This window comes from Bactrocera oleae, chromosome 3 (genome assembly GCF_042242935.1).
Source record: "Bactrocera oleae isolate idBacOlea1 chromosome 3, idBacOlea1, whole genome shotgun sequence".
NCBI lineage: Eukaryota > Metazoa > Arthropoda > Insecta > Diptera > Tephritidae > Bactrocera > Bactrocera oleae.
The window spans coordinates 86530115-86549106 of NC_091537.1; the positions used below are offsets into that span (position 1 = coordinate 86530115).

At 33.9% G+C, this 18992-nt stretch overlaps 1 protein-coding gene across 2 annotated transcripts in view; it reads left to right on the plus strand.

The window, feature by feature from the left end:
* Positions 1-18992, plus strand: part of LOC106616925 (chaoptin) — a 244135-nt gene that overhangs the window by 146934 nt on the left and 78209 nt on the right. For both annotated transcript variants that reach the window (XM_014233860.3, XM_036359758.2), the window contains exon 3: positions 11111-11532. In XM_014233860.3, coding sequence (XP_014089335.3) covers positions 11111-11532 — 422 coding nt within the window. The remainder of the gene's footprint in view (positions 1-11110; positions 11533-18992) is intronic.

An 18992-nucleotide genomic window follows, 5' to 3' on the forward strand; every position in this document is an offset into this window, starting at 1 on the left:
TTTGTTGCCTAACTTTAGGAGCAGCTATTTACATATAAGCAGCAGAAGTACGTAAGTGAATACCAAAAAGTTTAAGTAAATTTTCGCTAACAAGTGCAGCGCGCCAAAGTGCAAGAGGTTATGAAGAAAAATTACTGAAAAAAGTTTACGCAAAACTACACATGCATGACTTTAGTTTTTAGTAGTAAATGCGCCTGTAAGTAAACTACTTTTTTGGTCACTCCGCACATTTGTGCGTAAGTGAGAACGCGTAGTTGCTTAAAAATTCAAAGCACATAGTTGGGAAACTACAGTGAAGCATGTTTAAATAACGGGTTTTCCAATAGGAATGATATGATTTCTAAGCCTCGTTTCGGCCATTTTTAATATGTTATGATCTGCACTTTTATCTTCTCCGATGAGGCTCACTTTGATCTGAGTGGTGCAGTAAATAAACAGAACTGTCGATTCTGGTGCGAAGCAAATCCACATACTATTCATGCACAACCATTACATGCACCTAAACTAATAGCTTTGGTGTGGTTTTTGGTCTGGTGGAATCATCGGTCCGTACATCTTTTGAAATGAACTGTCAATGGAGAGCGGTATATATATACAAGTATTATGATCACCAACTTTTTATGGCCTAAACTGGAAGGAATTGATCTTGACAACATTTAATTCCAACAAGACGTGGTTACGTGCCACACAGCACGTGCAACAACCGAATTATTGCGAGAAAAATTTGGAGATTCGATAATTTCAGGAAATTGTGGCATTGAATGGCCTTCAAGAAGTTGTGATTTAACACCATTAGACTACTTCTTGTGTGATTATTGGAAGTAATTGATCTTTAGCAATAAACCAGACTCTCTCAAGCTTTATAAGTCAATATTAAAGATGCTAATCATAACATACGACTTGATTCAGTGGAAAAAGTACTCAAAAATTGGGTTCATCACATTCATTCCTGCAAAAAAAGTTATGAAGGCCATTTGAATGATGTCATATTAAGAACTTTATAGCATCGATTGTACTTCACATTAAAAACAAACCATTCGAATATCCTTAACAGTTAGTGTTTTTTTTTTGGAAAAAATCATATCATATCTTGTTATATCTTATCGGAAATCCCTATATTTAAGATCATATTTGGTATGTATACACATACACACTTAAAAATATATAGACACACACACGCGCATATTTTTGCCATTGAATGCTTAGTACTTTTACGCAATGCGAATAACAAGTGAAAGTAGTGGAGCAAGCAGTATTGCTGTTGCCGCTGATAACATCGCAGCTAACCCAGCACACAAACATATACACGTATACATTAGGATGTCCCCTATATCTTACGTTGATTTTTTTTCAGTCGCTGCCTGAAATTTCAGTTTTTGCGAGATCTTACTGATTTTTTCCATAACAACATTTATTTTAAAGATATACACAGTTAAAATTATACATCAAGTATATTGCGCATGTATATAGTACACCATGTCGCATGAGCAACATAGAATTTATAAGGCACTTATATGAATGCTCATGTGATGCATATTTTTAGCTGTGAGTTAATTTAAAAGGAATGTTTTTATGAAAAAAAATAATAAACGGTAACTTCGGTTGCACCGAAGCATAATAAAAAATATAATTCACTTCACAAATACTAAATATTCCTCACAAGAACTTGATTTTGATCCGTCAGTTTGTATGACAGCTCTATGCTATAGTGACTCGATCTGAGCAAGTTTTTCAGAGGTTGTACCATTGCCTTAAATAATAGCCGGTGCCCAATTGCGTGAAGAAAAAAAAAAGGCTTTTCATACAAGCGCTTGACTCCAATCATTCAGTTTCTATAGCACCAATATGCTATGGTGGTCCGATTATGGCGTTTCCGACACATGAGCAGCTTCTTAGGAAGAAAAGGACGTGCGCAAAATCTCAAACCTCTCATATATAGCAGCTTAGCTAGTTACGCTAATTACCTATATATACAACAGACACAGGTCCGTAGTATTTTATAGGGTCTCCGACGCTTTCTTTAGGGTGTTACAAACTTTGTGGCAAACCTAATGTATCCTGTTCATGCTATAAAATTCAACTTGAAAAATAATGGACACCATAATAAGTATGAACTGTCACACACTTGATGATAATGATGCTGACGAGTCTACCATATTAGCGTAAAAGCTATCTTTGCTTATCACCGTTATATGCTTATAATACCTGTAAGTGCGCTTATGCTTATAATGTTTACTACATATAAGACACAGCATAGCAAAACTCTTATGACTTGTCGCGACACACACTGCTAGACGTTAATTTGCATATGTGTGTTGCGTGCTTTAAGTTGAAGGTGAAATAACGGTTTACTTAGGTAAGCTACACATACATGTATATATTTACCGTAAATGAGAAGATCGCTCCAAATACCAAGTGGTTGCGCTAAATAGCAACCCAAACCATTTGCTTGCATACTTGTAGGCGTATAGATCTATTTCCACTAATTCGCGCAGCTAGGTGCATTTATATGTGTGTGTGTATATGTTATATGAATACTTATGAGCCCCTTAAAGCATATAAACTGATTGAGCCACGCGTCTTACGTCAAAGATAACAATGCGCTTAAAATTCATCTATTTCACTTTGTCGCCATGTGTGGCGGTTATTGTGGTGGTTATTATGATAGGAAATTTTTTATTGCGTCAAAGCAGGGTGAGTGTGCGTTTTTTGTCGCCGGTATTTTTTTAAATAAGTAAATTTGGGTAGGCGTTCTACTAACAACATGTACATTTAGTACATAGTTACGAATACACGAAAATCTTTAATGTGGGATGTGTGATTTTAGCTTATAGACTGCTAGTCTGCGTTTTTTAAATTTCAGATGCAGCTTTTCAAATTTTATTTGTGTTCAGCACTTATTCAGCTTAGAAGAATGATAGCTGAGCAAAGCACTGTGAACTAAATGATTTAAAAGCTTGGTGTGGAGGTGAACTTTAAAAAACTATTGCTGATAATATTAAAATTTTAAAAATACATTTGAAATATACCTTTTTACTGGCGTTGCAAATGGATATCAGGATATCGAAGAATTCCACGACAAACCTTATGCAGCTATAACATTTTCACATTTATTGATTACAGCGACATCTACAAGAAAGCTTTTCCTAATTGCCTTCATCAAAATGCATTATACTGAGATTTTTATGCACTATGATTGAAGTCAAAGTATAAGGCTAATTTTCGTTCAAAATTTATTTTTTTTTATATCTTCATGCAATAAGTTTTAAGGGTTGAAACAAGGTTATACCTAACAAGAATCTAAGAGAAAAGTCTGGTGGTAACATACGCCCGCAAAAGTGGGCTGACAGATCAAGAATAATGCAGGAAATGTCAAGAGCAAGGCACCAGGAAAACAATGGAGCAACTCTTTTGCACTTGTTCTGCATTGGCAAGACAACGCGTCAACTATTTTGGGGTCTATTGGCTTACTTACTTAATTCATTTTTTTTCGCCTAGAAGTTTTCCCCAAGCAAAATTCTTGCAAAAAAAAATTTATTTCTCGCATAGCTTACTTTAATTACTTGAACGCCTGAAACTATGCACACAATTCCTTCATCAGCCATTCCCATCTATGAATAAAATATAAATACATTTTCGCCTGATGGGTGCTATGTTGGCAAATTCGCGCACAAAGGTTAAGTGAAAAAAAAGATATACAACTAAAGCGCCATGTGCCACTACGCCAAAGCTATGCATGCTAAGCTCCTAAAAGCACACACGCGAACCACTCACCGCCGCGTTTAACAATTTATGCAAATGCGTTTATATAACGCCAACACCTTAGCGTCCGAGTGCCTTTATATTGTTGCCACATGCCACAAATATATGCAAACACAACTATATGAATACCGTTACTTAACTTATAGTTATACATAATATATGGCGCCGCATAAAGGTATGCTATGCAATACTTAAGTCCAGAAGCCCACAAGGCGCTCTAGCCACACGCATGCATGGCAATCGCTGAAAGGCGACGAAAGAATACAATACAAGTAATATATAGAATAACGAAAATAAAAAATACAAAACGTAAATAACGGTTTAGCTTTTACGCAGCATGCGTCGAGCGCGCAGTCAAGTGAAGCGTACCGCTCATGAAATACTAACACGGCAGGCATGCATATTTGCTTAAGCGCATGCATAAGTTATTTTTTTGTATGGCATTTTCTTTTATTTTTTGAATTCTGTTCTCACATTCTCGAGTGTGGGTGCATACAAAAACAATAGCAATGCGCAATTGTCCAGTTGACTGCCTTTAGTTATTTAGTGTGTGAAATAGCAGAATCAACTCTGTAACAGTAAACAGTGGAATGTGCGCCATTCATGCGAAACCGAACTGCCAACAATTGCAGATATATGCGTGTTTGTTTGTGTTCAAGTGTGTATGTGTATTTGTGTTTGCTTACTGAAGCAAATGGCACACGCTACGATTGTAAATGAAAGTCGACTGTGTTGTTATGTGGAAGAGTAAAAATAATGCAATATTCCAAATATATATATACATATATATAGTATAAGCCAATGAAAAAAAAGTGTTTTCAATTTTTTTTAGTTTTCACAAACAATTTCTAAACTTGGTATGATATAAAGTCAGCATATTAGTCAGCTTGACAACTAGTTCACAACGCTTTACTTTTTTAACAGCTAAGAAAAATTTAGGTAATTATAAATTATTTGCATTCATTTATTTTAAACATTTTCTTAGAAAAACTGGGAACGTTTGGCACGATTACGTAACTAGTTGTAAACTAGCCCGAAAATAACCAGTTTCAAAAATTACTATTTATCTCTAATACGCGTTATTTTATGTAGAAAAAATGTTTATCGTGTTGCTGGGTCCCCATTTCTTGGCTTACCACACCATTGAAATATAAGTCATGTCATAATTCGCTTAGTTCACATCGCTATACTATTTAACATTTAAAATGTTTTGCCTATGCTTAATCATATATCGTTTTTTAGAAGAAAAGATATAAAAAACTAATTATGTTTCATAATTGTGTAACTGGTAACAAACTAGTCGGAATATAACCAGTTTAAAATATTACTAATTTTGTATAATATGCATTATTTTTTGATGCAGAAGTTATGATCTTTGTGGATTATCTCCATTTCTTTGCTTACCACAAGCTTGAGGTATACCTTTTGTCGAAATTCGATCTGTTCAAACACTTGTTCATATCGTTTTACTTTTTAACTGCTGAAATTCTTAGCTAATAATGAATTTTATATCGTTTTATATAAAAAAATATCTATTGATTAAGTTTTTTAATAGCTAAAAACTACGCTGAAAATACCAGTTTAATAAATCTTATTTTTCGCTATAAAGCATAATTGGATGAAGCAAAAATTGCGTGCACCGCCAAAGAGCGTGGTTTCTCTCGGACTTGAATTATACTTTTATGTTGTTGCTTAAGAGACTTTCATCCAAATCAACTGAATTTTACTTTAAATTCGTTTAGTTGTTCAGCCAGTAGCACTTTGCGACTAAATTTATAGGTAGAGACCTCAATCAAGCAATAGCTCAGTAGCAGATCAGAAAACTAATCAAGAGCAATAATACTTAAATAGTTTTATTACTATATCGTCTTTAGCTGATACTTTCCCTATAGCTGTTCATTTTTGAATTCTGGTACAGAAGAGCACATATTTAATAGCTCTCTCTGTTCCCACTTCAAAACTCACAATAAAGTTTCAATAATTTCACTAAGCTCAGAATCTTCAATGCCAAGATGAAATCCTGCTGATATCGAGGACCGAAGGTTGCCATTTGTATTAAAGCTTCACTAGTAAAACAATATTTGTTAACTGATACGTAATTTATAAAGCGCTCTTCTAGAAAATGGATATAATGCAGGTACTTTACTATTTTATTGTGAAAATATCATCTATATTCTTTGTCTTTATTTTATATTTCTCTCTTTCTCCATAATTATACCTATTTCTAATTCTAATCTTTCTCTGTCTCTAATTCTACTTTTTTATTTTTCTATATGTCTCCACCTACATATCTATTTGTCTTCATTTTTACATACACTTATATATTGTTTTAACTTAACCCACTTTCACAATCTCTATCATCATTTTAATATTTATCTTTACTGAGTTATACCTCTCTCACTTTCTCCATTCATCTCAACTTATTTTTCATCTTCATTATTATCTAGATGTCTCTCTGTGAGTTCGAAGTCAGCTACGTATTTATCTAATACCGAATAATGCCAAATATCAAAAATTTCGGCCATTTAAAGTAGATAAAACTACCCGAAACTCATGCCGAGTTTATGTTAAAAATCGTTCACCCATTCTGAAATAAAGCCAATTTAACAAAAACAATTTCGGCTTTTTAAAATAGCTAAAATTACCCGAAAGTCATACCGAGTTTTCTAAACAAGTTTCCATGCTATCAATAAATATCGTTAAGTACCTGAAAAGTGCAGTTTTCAGATATGCTTGCCACCACTTGTATATAAAATTGTAAACCCAGCAAATCGGAAATCCACACCACTTGCAAAACATTGGTGCAACATTAAGAAGAAATCAGTTCGTAATTGAAAAATAGCAAAACTGCAGAAAACTGTTGGCGAATAGAAATAATTTAATTTTTACGATTACGATCATGACAGCGGAGCATGCAAGTTCCGAACTTAAGGACCTCAGTATTTACTTAATAGCTTGAGGGGTGTGTGGTTGCGCAATTCAGTGCAAAATTATTTTAAATGTTCGGAAAAATCATTTACGCAGGTGTTGCGTTTGAATTTACCGTTAAGCAGCTTCGTACTTACAATGCCACATATTTTACTTGTATATGGCTTCCGCTGATATTTCCGCTTGCAGCAAAATGCAGTATGTTTAACACACTAAGCGCCATTACACGCTGTAAGGCTTTTCGAAATTACGCGCAGTTTAGCAACGGTTTACTATAAATAATTTTTATTCTGAAATACAAAATAGTAAAGCGTTGACATGAATACTTGCTACCGGCAACATGCGTAGCGTATAAAACTTAACAGACGCTGGGTAATAAAAAAATTATATGATTTATATGTGTTGGCATGTACACTCGTGTGCAGCTTACAAGCAATCGCAACATTTCAGGCTCGACCAACTGCCAGCAGGCGACTAATAAAGTGTAGGCACTAAAAAGGACTGCGTAGAAAGAGAAAATTATAAAAATTATAATAAAATAATAGACGCTTGCGTATGTAGTCGTAAAATGGCGTAGCGCTATTGGCGCCCCTAGTGCATTTAATGCGCACAAATTATATTTTATGCTTTATGTGTGCTCGAAGTAATTGCTGTGTGGCACGTCAAGCGTGTGCAATGCATAGCTGTGAAGAGTACAAAAATGAAAGCGTACAAAAAATTTTTCTATACACAATTTTACAGAGAACTGAGCTTAATTATATTTTTAACATATTTTTTTTTGTGGCCTTTTTTTGCTTTTGTTGTTGCACCCTTTTTAATATTTTCAGGTTTTCTCTTTCATTTGAAGCACTTTCATTCACAATATAAAACATTTTCTCTACTATTTTTTGAGTACACTATTTGTGTTGTACAACAACAAGCACTTGCTAGGCGCCACCGCTTTGACGGCTATGCGGCAGCGTCAAAACAGAGTCAAGGTCTCGTTCAGCGGTAGCCAACTGCCCACTTGTGGTCGGCGTGCACTAAAAATATTGTAAATATATCTATGTGTGTGTGTGTGTGTTTAGTGCCACGAAAAAGGTTCAAATAGGAGTAGTGAAGGTGAAAGCGTGAGCATGCATTTAAAAAATAAAAACAGATGTCCCTGAAAAGTAGTCCCTTGTGCCGCATAAAGCGAAAAATGTGCTAATGCGCTTAAAGTTATGCAAATACTAGCTTGTTTTGACAGCTGTCAAAGGTGAATGACGAATATATTTTTCTACTCGCTTTCTTGTTGTTGTGAATTTAAACGATTTAAATCATATTTTTGTGGGTTAGATTTAGGTACTTAAGTATAATTTTTATAGCTTAAATATGCAGTTAAGGTGACTAAGCCTTTGTGATAGATGATGATGAGAATACGTATGGATCTACAAAAAAATTACCTTAAAAATTGTACTTATGTATGAACTACTTCTCAGATATATATTTCTCTTCGATATACCATAAATTTCTTCGATTATATCAAAGTGTCTACAAATAACATATTTCCTTGAAGAAACGATCTATAATTGCTTCTTGCAAAGATAGAAGGTCCAAGCCAACCAATACTAAGTTACGAAAACAATCGCAGTTATACCAAATATTATTATATTATCTGATCAAAATTGATCAGGACTGATAAAAGACCTATATTTATAAGTATTTTAATACAAAGCTTTATTATAGTCTGCAACATTGGCTCCAAAGCCAACACAGAGTTTCGAAATCATCTTCATGAACCCACTTCTTGTTACCGGTAATGTTGCGTTCGCTGAATGCATCTCGCATCCCCTTTGCGAGCTTTACTCGATGTCATGCTTGCAAAAAGTTCTGGTTTTGTGGTACGAGTCCAGCTTTGATACGCGTCATATCTAAAGTGTGTTGAGTCGATTCATAAGAGATGTGAAACTGCTTTGTTATCTCTTTGCTACCAACACGACTATTCTCAAAAACTATCCGGCTCAAAATTGATCAGATGTCATTCCAAATTCTTTTAAAAACCCCTTTATACCTTGTCGAAGTGGTATATTTTGAAATACTGTAATACTGAAATACTGCTGAGGTCAACACTTTGCACCCATAACCAAACGAATTCGAGAAAGAAAACTGTATCTAAGCATGCTTCTCTCCTTAGTAAATTCCTATAAATCGATTCTGGAAAGTAATTTTTGAAAAGCTGCTTTAAAATGTTTCGCATCAAAAACCGGAGTTGACCTTTTAGCAATTCGGAGAGAACTTACTAAACTTATATCAAGCGTTTGCTCTCAATTAACAAGAATGTTTCGACAAACGAACGAGTATTATGAGAGATGTTGCAATCTGATAATAAATAAGGGTATTTGTTGGCTGTGGTGTAAAACTTTTTGTCATTACTTTTGTATTTTCTCGTATATCACTTAACAAATATCTAGAAAAGGTACAATAGAAATGGCAGAGTCTTGGGTTAAGCTTATAAATTGTTCGATAAATCCTGTAAAATCACATAAAGAGAATTTTCCAAGATTAATAGACAGATCACATTTTAACGGATGATCCCTTTCCAATTTTTTTAAAGTAAAAAGCACAGAAAATTCAAATTTAATGTGGATTATTTATTATCATTCGGGAGAACATTCTTTGGCCGTCCAATAATATTCAATATGAAGGTCAATTACAGGACAGTCTAACAGAGTCTGACTACATTTTCCGGAGGTCGAGTACTGATTAATATCTTAACTTCTTCGAAAGTTCTGTTAAAGATTTATGCAAGCTCTCTGGACGCTTTATGAAAGCTTTATGAAAGCTTCCTCCTGCAAACCAATTTTTTTCACTCCCCAGCCAATTTGTCTCCAGTTACTTCACCATTCACGATAAATTTCTAATTTATTTAATTTATACTGGAATTTTTACAACAAAATGCGTTCTGCATATTTTAAGCCACCAGCAGAAAACAGCGGGAAGCACGCATAAAAAATATGAAAAGAAAAACACAAAAACCAAAGCCAGCTGCTAGCAAAGTGGTCAGTCAAACGCTGCAGTAACAGCTGCAAGCCACGCCGTGTGTGCTGGCGTTGACAAGCAGTTGACAGACGAGCGTTGAGACAACAGCCATGAGAAGAAGCTCACACACAAATTGCCCGCTGGTTTTATAATGATTGCGAAGGACAAAAAATAAGAAAAACTTGCTGCAGCTGCGGCATAATTCATTATAAATGCTAAATGGACAGGGTTTATGAGCGCAAGAAGGATAACAGATGAAGCAGAGCAAGTGTCACACATAAAGTTGTGGCAAGCAAAGTGGGGTGAGAAGGAGCTGTTTGGGCTTATATAAGGAAAAGTTTAAAAGTAATAAGGAAGCAATGTATATATATATATATATATATACATCATCTGTTTAAGCTGAGCACTTGAAAATATAAAATGAAAACAAAAAATTAAAATTAATATAATCAAGTAGCTTTTGCTTGTTCTTGGAAGTGAGCTGAGATGGTTCTTCTACAAGTTTGTTGTAGTATATCATATTTGTCGTTCTTTTTGTTATTTTTTTCGCATGCTAATAACAATCATGCTCCACCATCGTTGCTCCTCTGCTCCGTCTTTTCAACAGCCTGTCGCTTAGCTTCCAAGTGCTTGTTTCAACTAATGCAATGAAGCTGATAGTGTCACCGCTGCCGGTCGGCCAGCAAGTTGACGAAGGTTGTGTGTTGCAACGTCGTGAATTATATGTATAACTGTATACAATTTCAGCGAGCAAACAACCTTCAATGCGTTATATTGACGCTAACTTAATTACAGTGAGGCATACTTTAAGGCGCTGACTCTATTGTGCTCATATTTTACCTTATTGCTGCACGGTATTTTATTCAATTTCATTAAATATGTCTTGCTGATAAGCAGGCTACCTGCTTTATAACTTTTTTAAGTCTGAACTGTCGATATACAATATATAAGTATATGTGTGCATGCCTTGGAGAGATGTGTACCCGTGGCACCTGCAAAACTTTATCCATATTTTAGCACCACACGCACGTTTGGTAAATTACATTAATAACAAGTGTTGCTATTAGGAAAATATGTACATACACACGGATATGTAATGAATTAAAGCAACAACAACACTAGAATATAGAACCTGGTGCTATTATTTGTTACTAAAAGGTCTGCGGAAACTTTCTGAATTTTAAATTTTTGTTGAAAGTACGCTGTAGCCAGCTTTAAAATCTTTAATTAAACTAAAATTCGAAATTTAAATTATACAAAAAAGAAAAGTGTTGAAAAAAAATTTTTTTTAGTAAAAAATTTGATAAACTTTTTTTAAAATAATTCGAAAATTTATAAATTAAAAAAAAATTTAAACAAAAAGTAAATAAATATACTAAATATTAATCACGTTTATTTTCCCATTCTTTCTCACTTCCAGGATGGCACATCAACGTCCACAATTGCTTATAATCTCCATCTCCCTGCTTTATTGGTTCCGCCACACGGGCGAATGTTGGAAATTCGATGGTGGTGGTCCCGGTGCGCTCGGTCCTAGCGCGAACAACCCACCTGCCCTCAATACGCCGACATTTATTGCCACCTACACACATTTGCGTGCGGCACGTAGCGCTGCGGCGTCAGCTGTGGCTGCACGTGGTCCGCCGCCAGCTGTGCCGCCACCAAGTGGGAATGGTGGCGTAATGGCGGGTGGCAGCTTCGCGGCGCTACTAAATGGCCAACAACAGGATATTTTGTATGCGTGTCCGCTGAATAGTATGTGTCAGTGCGCCGGCTTGCCGAACGAGACGTCGACACTGATCGAAATCAATTGCAACGAAGTGGCGCTGTATAAATTTCCGGGTGAGTCAATTGAGTATTTGAGAAACTGTTGTGTTTTCAATACAAAACAAGTAGACTTTTGAATCGAAAGATTTTTTCACAATTTAATTTTTTAATATTAAAAAAATTGTAATAGTGGCAACTCTACTTATACTACTTTTTGTAAAAATATATTTTATTTGTTTAAAAAGTTGGTTTTCATTTATTGAAATTTCGCGTTATAAATGTGTATTGGCAACCCTATTTAAATTTTTTTTTTTAAATTCATATTAAAAACTTTTTTTTCTTCAAACAAATAACTTAAAATACAGTTTCGATGCGTGTCCACTACCATATCAAATAATTAACACATTTTTAGATATGGAGCAGCTCAATTTTAAAATGAAATATTACTTCCAAAAAGTTCGATTTATATAATATACCTTTAACTGCTTTTATTTATTAAAACAAAATTTACCTCTATTGCAATTAGATTTAAAAAATTCTAAAAATCAGCCAATCTGGCAAATCTACTCAGATTATTAACAAATTATTATAGTAAGGTACCAAAACTAACAAATTTTAAAATTTTTTGATTAATATTTGGTAAAATCTAAAACTAACTAAAATCAAGTAGGTGGCCACGTTTTGGAATATTTTTGTTTTCGTTGATATTTTTCGTTACAATTTTTAATAACACACACTGACAAAAATTTTAAAACTGCATTATTTTACTAAAAGTGTTGCTAGTTTCTGTACATCTGGCAACCTTTATTTAAATCTGTCCAAAGTTAAAAAATGTTATAATATTTTTATAGTGATAACAAAATTAAGCTTAAGTTGCAAACTTTCTCTTTAGTTCTTTAAAATTTGTTTAGTAAAACTTTACAATAAAAATAGGTGGCACCATGTTAAATGTGCCCTCTTTTATTTAGAAAATAAAAATAATTTATGAAAGTGTGCTAAAAGTCAACTAAAGTTCTTCCTAATAAGTTCTCTAAAATCTGTTTTAAAAAACTTTACCAAAATAAGAAAGGTGGCAACCCCAAAAAAAAAATTTCTCTTTTTGCTTCGCTTTTTTTAGACCTTTCTCAATTATTTATTTATTTCAAAAATTAATTATTTTATTTACTAAACAAGTTGGCAACCTTAGACTTATATTTATTTATATATTTTTTATTTATATATTATTAGTTTGAAAAATTATTATTTAGAGTATATATTTATGTTGATTTAAATATAAAATTCGTTATTTTATTTATTAGGTGGCATCACCTGAAATATAAGTATATTGTTTCAATATTCTGCCTATACCTTGGTTTCATCTTTGCATTAAATTGCTTACATATTTGAACTAAAATTTTATTCTCATTACATATTTATAGTGAATTTATTTCTAATATGCAGCAATTTAAAGTTCCCAATTTTAATATTTATCCAAATTAAATTTTCATCAAGCGGAAAATGTATACCCAGCCAGCAAAAAAAAATTCAATTTTCCTTTTCGGCATGCTCCAATCAGCCGACAAACTTTGGCAACAATTAAAATCTTCTACAACACTTCATCATCATAAATCTTATTGTCGGATCCTTTTCATTATTTTTTTTCGCTTTTGTATTTTTGCTGGTTTCTCGGTCAGTGCCAAGCATTCATTGATGTACGCTTGCCAAGTAAAGGGTTAAGTGCAACACAAGTTTGAGGGGAGAGAAATCAGTGGACAGCCTTACAATAAGCAAATTAAAGTGGGTTACTTGTCGGCTACACATAAATAATAGATGGACCGAAGTGGAAGGATAAAATGAACAAATTTCTGAAGGCACAAAATTTTTAAGCAGATATTTTACCACTTTTGTGTTAATAGAATAGATGAAGCAGAGAGCAAAAAAGTGATAATAGAGTGTAAATTGAAAGTATATGAAAAAGAAAAAAATTAGTTGAAGGAATGCCGGAGAAAGCGGTTTTAAATATTATATTATACTTGTGTATATAAAATTGTAGGATTTGAGAATGGGATGTGAATATCAAGTTTTTATTTTCCTTGATTATTATTAAATTAAACAAAAAAGAGATCAAATTACAAGGTTTTAAAGCAAAGAAACTGATATTTTATAAATTAACACTCGAATACAAAAATATAATCTATGCAGGTTCATTTATTCGTTCAAATATTTTTTTATTTTTATGTATGAATCCTGCCATTGGACGGGTCAAGCAAATGGTAGTTCTAATGAGAGAGAAATATCTATATTTACGTGGCCTGTTGAGATTATTATTTAAAAAAGTCATAAAGTTATACAAATATTTACTGCAATTCGTTTATACCGAAAACATATTAACAACTTGCTAAAATTTACAATAACGATTCTAATTGTAGGTAATCTGGTCACTTTTTAGCTAAGACACATACCAAAATTTATAGTAAAACCTAATAAACACTTTGCAGTGGAGAAAAGCGAGAGATTTACTGTTGTGGAAGCTTATTTACATCTTGTTAGATGATGAAATTAGTCAAACGCTCTGATCTTGTCTGAAGACATACAAGATCATTCATGCAAATAGTTGCTTAAAAGTAGGCAACAAGAAATGCTGTTTTATTTTAACGAAAACACACCCCTAATTAGAAATATGAATTTGTCGAAATTTGTTTGCACCGATAACATATTCACCTCAATAGTTGTCAACCTTATCGTTTTTTACTTTGTCATTTTTTATCTAAGATACATACCCAAGTTAAAAGCAATAAAATATATGTGCTTACTTTATATTGGCGAAAATCAAGCGGTCTTCGATTGCATTAAAAGCTCAGGTACCTCTCGTCAGCCCCTAAAATAAGTCAAACAATCTCAGTTACCTTGTATGAAGCTATACCAGGTCATTCTCGAGAATCGCCCTAAAGGTAGGCAACGAGAAATGCGGTGGTATTTAGCGAAATCACTGTTTCAACTTAGCGATGATAATTTGTCAAAATGTTTAGCGATTTTATATCGTTAACATATTAACCACTTCGCTAAACCCTTTAAACATGATTAATAGGCAATCTTACAGTTTTTGTACGTTGTCACATATTAGTTAAGGCACATACATACCTATATTTTTGGTAACAACATGTTCAAGTTTGTAGTAGTGAAAAGCAAAAGATATTTTCAAAAAATTTTTAAATAAAATTTTCGCTTAAAAATACTTAAGCATAAGAGATGAATATGAGTGAGAAAAACATGAGGTTATATCTTAAAATGCGAAAAGCTTAGAGAAAAACTACGAAAGGCGAGAGCTTCCATCCAATAACACAAAAACTATCATTCTAGTTCGTTAATCGGGTAAAACGCTACTTAAATTTAAATTGAGACGCATCTTAAAGTCTCTACGATTTGTTTATTTATTTATTTTGTACACTCAGATTAAAGCTGCAACAATTCGCTGCATTCGCACAAAAATCAAAACAAATTAAATCCAAGAGAATTAAATGAAACAAGAGGCAAGCCAAGAGACAAGAGCCAACTGACGCCGTTTACACTATGCTAACTGCACTACAACAGTAGACACACCTACAAACATACAACAATAAAATAAGTAAATATATCTGTCTACAGTATCTCTCCACTTCAACTCAACTAGCGCTATCAGCTAATCTAGCTTTACGCCAAAAACAGCCGTTTCCTGTTCCGTTGCGCACTTTAAGCTTTCTGCTGCCTGCCGCCGGTCGCCTGCCACATGGCCTTCAACCATCACCTTAACATTGCTTTTAACCCCCACAACAAAACAAATCCCCTGCACAGTCTTCCAAATGCTTTTATTCGCTTCGTTGGCGCATTGTCCGACAGCACTAAATTAAGTTTTGTATTTAAGTTTGCCAATTAGTTTCGAAATGAAATTGTTGTCGACTTGGCCGGTTAATTTTCATTTGCCCTCCATTTGCTCCCTCCTGCATTCTTGTCTTTCGATATGTTTTTCCTTCAGCCTTCATTCATTTCAGTGCGCTTTCTCAAGGTCTGTTCGTCAGCGCAACTACTCGTTTTGTAGATTCCTCCTACCCGTGCAGGTTTGTCATTTGACGCCTCTTTCCACTCGCTGCTTATTCGTGCGCTTGACTGGTCTGCCTTTTGACCGGTTGTTTTCCACTTCCGTTTCCGTTTCGACTGCAACATTTCTAGCGCAATTTTCATTTTCTCCACGACATGACCGTTGTTATTTTGTTGTTTATAGTTTGGTATTTTTTTTTTTTTGCTACCATTGTTTATGAGCGGCGTATTTGTGTTGCCGCCGTTGCTTGTCATGTCTTGTATCCGAAGTAATGTTTTACGGTCTTTGGCCTTGTTACTCTTTAATACTCTTATTGGTAGTCTCGTGCATAAGTCGCTGCAATTGGTAACCCTTTCGACTAGTTTCATGTATTCAATTTTCTTTTTGGCTTGCTCAATTACAATATAGTGTTATTTCTTGCTCTCTTCTGACCTTTTGCTGCTCTTTAATCTCCAAATTTTAATCGTTTCTCGCACATTAGATATTCGCCTAGCTTTCGCTTGTGTTTTGTTGCTTATCTATTTTTTGTGTAGATTTGCCAAAACAATGCGAAAACATATCTCTTTTGATTAGCTTTTGTAATATCATAAAGCGATAATATGAACCTCAGTCTTGCAAAAGCTTGATAATGAATGAGAAAGTGTCTGGATGCTTTCACCTCACTTTCCTCCATCTAATTTTGACAGTTAGCGTCCGATAAAATGTTTACTCTTATCATATGCATACCTATTTCGCAGTTGCCAGTAAGAACTCCTACGATGATCCTCACTGAGAGCAAGTAATTCAGTGGATATTCTAATATCACATAGTATATAACAAGAGAACCAGAATCCGCATATCAGTGCTTCTCAGAAAAGTGTTTCTCTTGACTTAAATAAACTAACTGAAATGATAGACTGCTATTAGGGTTAGGAAATTCCAGCGCAATGCTGGCAGTTACGAGTTCGATAATACTTGTAAAAGAATATCATAGTATGTATTATATATATAAAAAATATATATATGGTTCTTTTATTGTTGAGAATATTACACAAGGAAATACAGATCCTTAGACAAACGCACGACTTTAACATTACTTACTTGCGAATTTTCAATTTTGTCTGCTGTAAAACAGTATGTCAGATTTAACGCAGATTTTACCCAATTTTTCTATCCCCATGTCTTTCTCTCAGTTCTCCCAGTATGTATATATTAATTTCGTGGTAACATCTCTATCTCTCTCACTATCTTTCTTCGGCGTAAAGTGAAAGCGCTTTCCATATATATTTTTCTCTCTCTTTTGCTCACTCTCTCTTCCTCATTCACTTACCTCGTTCTCTTCCTCTCTATTTCTCTTTACACTTACTCTTTCTTTAATCTGTCTCATCTTGTTCTTCATCTTCCCTCTCCTCTCCCCTCTCTTTGTTTTCTCTGTGCTTCATGACGCCCTCTTTCACGCATATATGAGCAATCATCACGATCTATCTTGTAATAGAATAAAAAGAGCTAACACATTTTTATATTTTTCAAACAGTAAAGACTCTATTGTTTCACAAAAAATGTTAACAATACTAAAAATATAGTAAAATATTATTTACATTTGCTTAAGGCAAAGCTTAGTTCTTTACCACGTGATCATATAAAAATTCTACTCTGATTCTTGTCTGCTGTCACTATCGCGCTCCTTATCATTGCACAAATATATAGCTCATTATTGACATGAGTCCCACGAGTAGACCTATTAAACAAGAAGTTAGTTTCATAATATTTTAAGTGCTCCTTTTATTGTTTTTCCTAGCATCCTTTCGCCTTAGTCCTGCATGAGTAATAAGGAACTCTACTCGCACGTTTGCCAATTTTCGCGCTAAATCAGCATAATTTTTAAGAAGCACGTACTCCACTCAACTGAAAATAGTATCAAATTGAATCGGTGTATGTGTGCGAGATAAAACTGCACGGAAGTAGAATGTGTGCAAAAATGCAAAAGAGAAACTAGCAACTCGCTAATTCAGCGCCATTGCCGAAATAATGCTGACATTTGCAGTTATTGATCATAAAATAAAACAGAATTTCGTTTTTTTTTTTTTTGTGAGTGAAAATGGTAGCAAATGTGATTTTATTACCTTTCAGCGCCTATTGGTAGGCAACATTTTTTATTCTACCAATTACTTTATGCTCTCAAAAGTGATTTTCTCGTACTCATCACTTCGTTTAATACATATACACGTGTATAAAGTGAACTTGGCGCTTTTACGAAAATTGTGTGGTGAGAGTTTTCGAGGAAAATTTATTGAAATTTGCACTTGAATAAATCATAAACTAAAATTGATGAATGTTTGCTACAAGCAAACTACTATATATCTGCCACATATGGTACTCATATGAAAGCGCACATATACACACATATACATACATATACATACTTATATGTATATATGTGTATTTAAATTCGCATTTGTATAGCAGTTTGCTGGCAAAAATTAATTGCAGCGTAAACAAGAATTTTCGAAGCGCAAAATTTCTGCTCTAAAGCGACTAAAAGCTAACTATGAGCTTACGTGTGTATTTGTATATATTTGCATATGACGGTATATGTTACAAAAATTGCAATATATCTATTTGCTGCCAAATGTAACCGCACCTTTAAACCAATTCATCAACTGTGTGTACAACTGCTCGTATGTCTGTGCGCTAATGGCCAACGCTACTAATGGCTGCCTGACTAATACATCAATTGCCATTGCGCATCGTGTTGCTAGTGTGTAAGTAGTAATGGTACACTGTATTTATACCCAGAACGGCGTATGTTAAGTTTCAGATCGGATAACTATAGCATATAGTAAAAACTAAACGCTTAAAATGAAGTTCTTGTATAGAAAACTTTTTTATTTGACAGGATGTCGTGACGAAATTTGGTAGAAATTATTGCATAAGGCAAAAATTTTATATCCGAATATATCATTTTGAATGCAACAGTATAGCATATAGCTACCATAAAAACTAACCTAGCAAATTCAGGTTCTTCTATGGAAAGCTTTTTTAATTGTCAAAATATCGTAATGATATTTGGCACAGATTATTGTCGAAGATCGGACCTCTATAGCATATAGCTGCCATAGAAAGTGACCGATCAGACTCGAGTCCTTTTATAAAAAGCTTTTTTAAATTAATGTAGACCTTTTTATACCCATGCATGCTATAAAACTGCACCTGTGTAGGGTATTATAGCTTCTGTGCAGTCGAAGTTAACATTTTTTTCTTGTTTTTGCTTCTTTTTATACCTTTGCCGCCACTGCCAACACATTAATTGGGGCATGCAAATTGTGGTTGAATACTTGCTACTAGTATTTGTGTGTAGAGTTTAGTGCGTCTGCGTACATGTGGTATTTTGCATTTACCTGCAGCTACATACATTTGTATGTGTTTTTAATTTAAGTTACATTACAATTTGATTACAAATTATGATATTTAAAATTCCGTTAGTGCGCTAATGTGGTTGTAA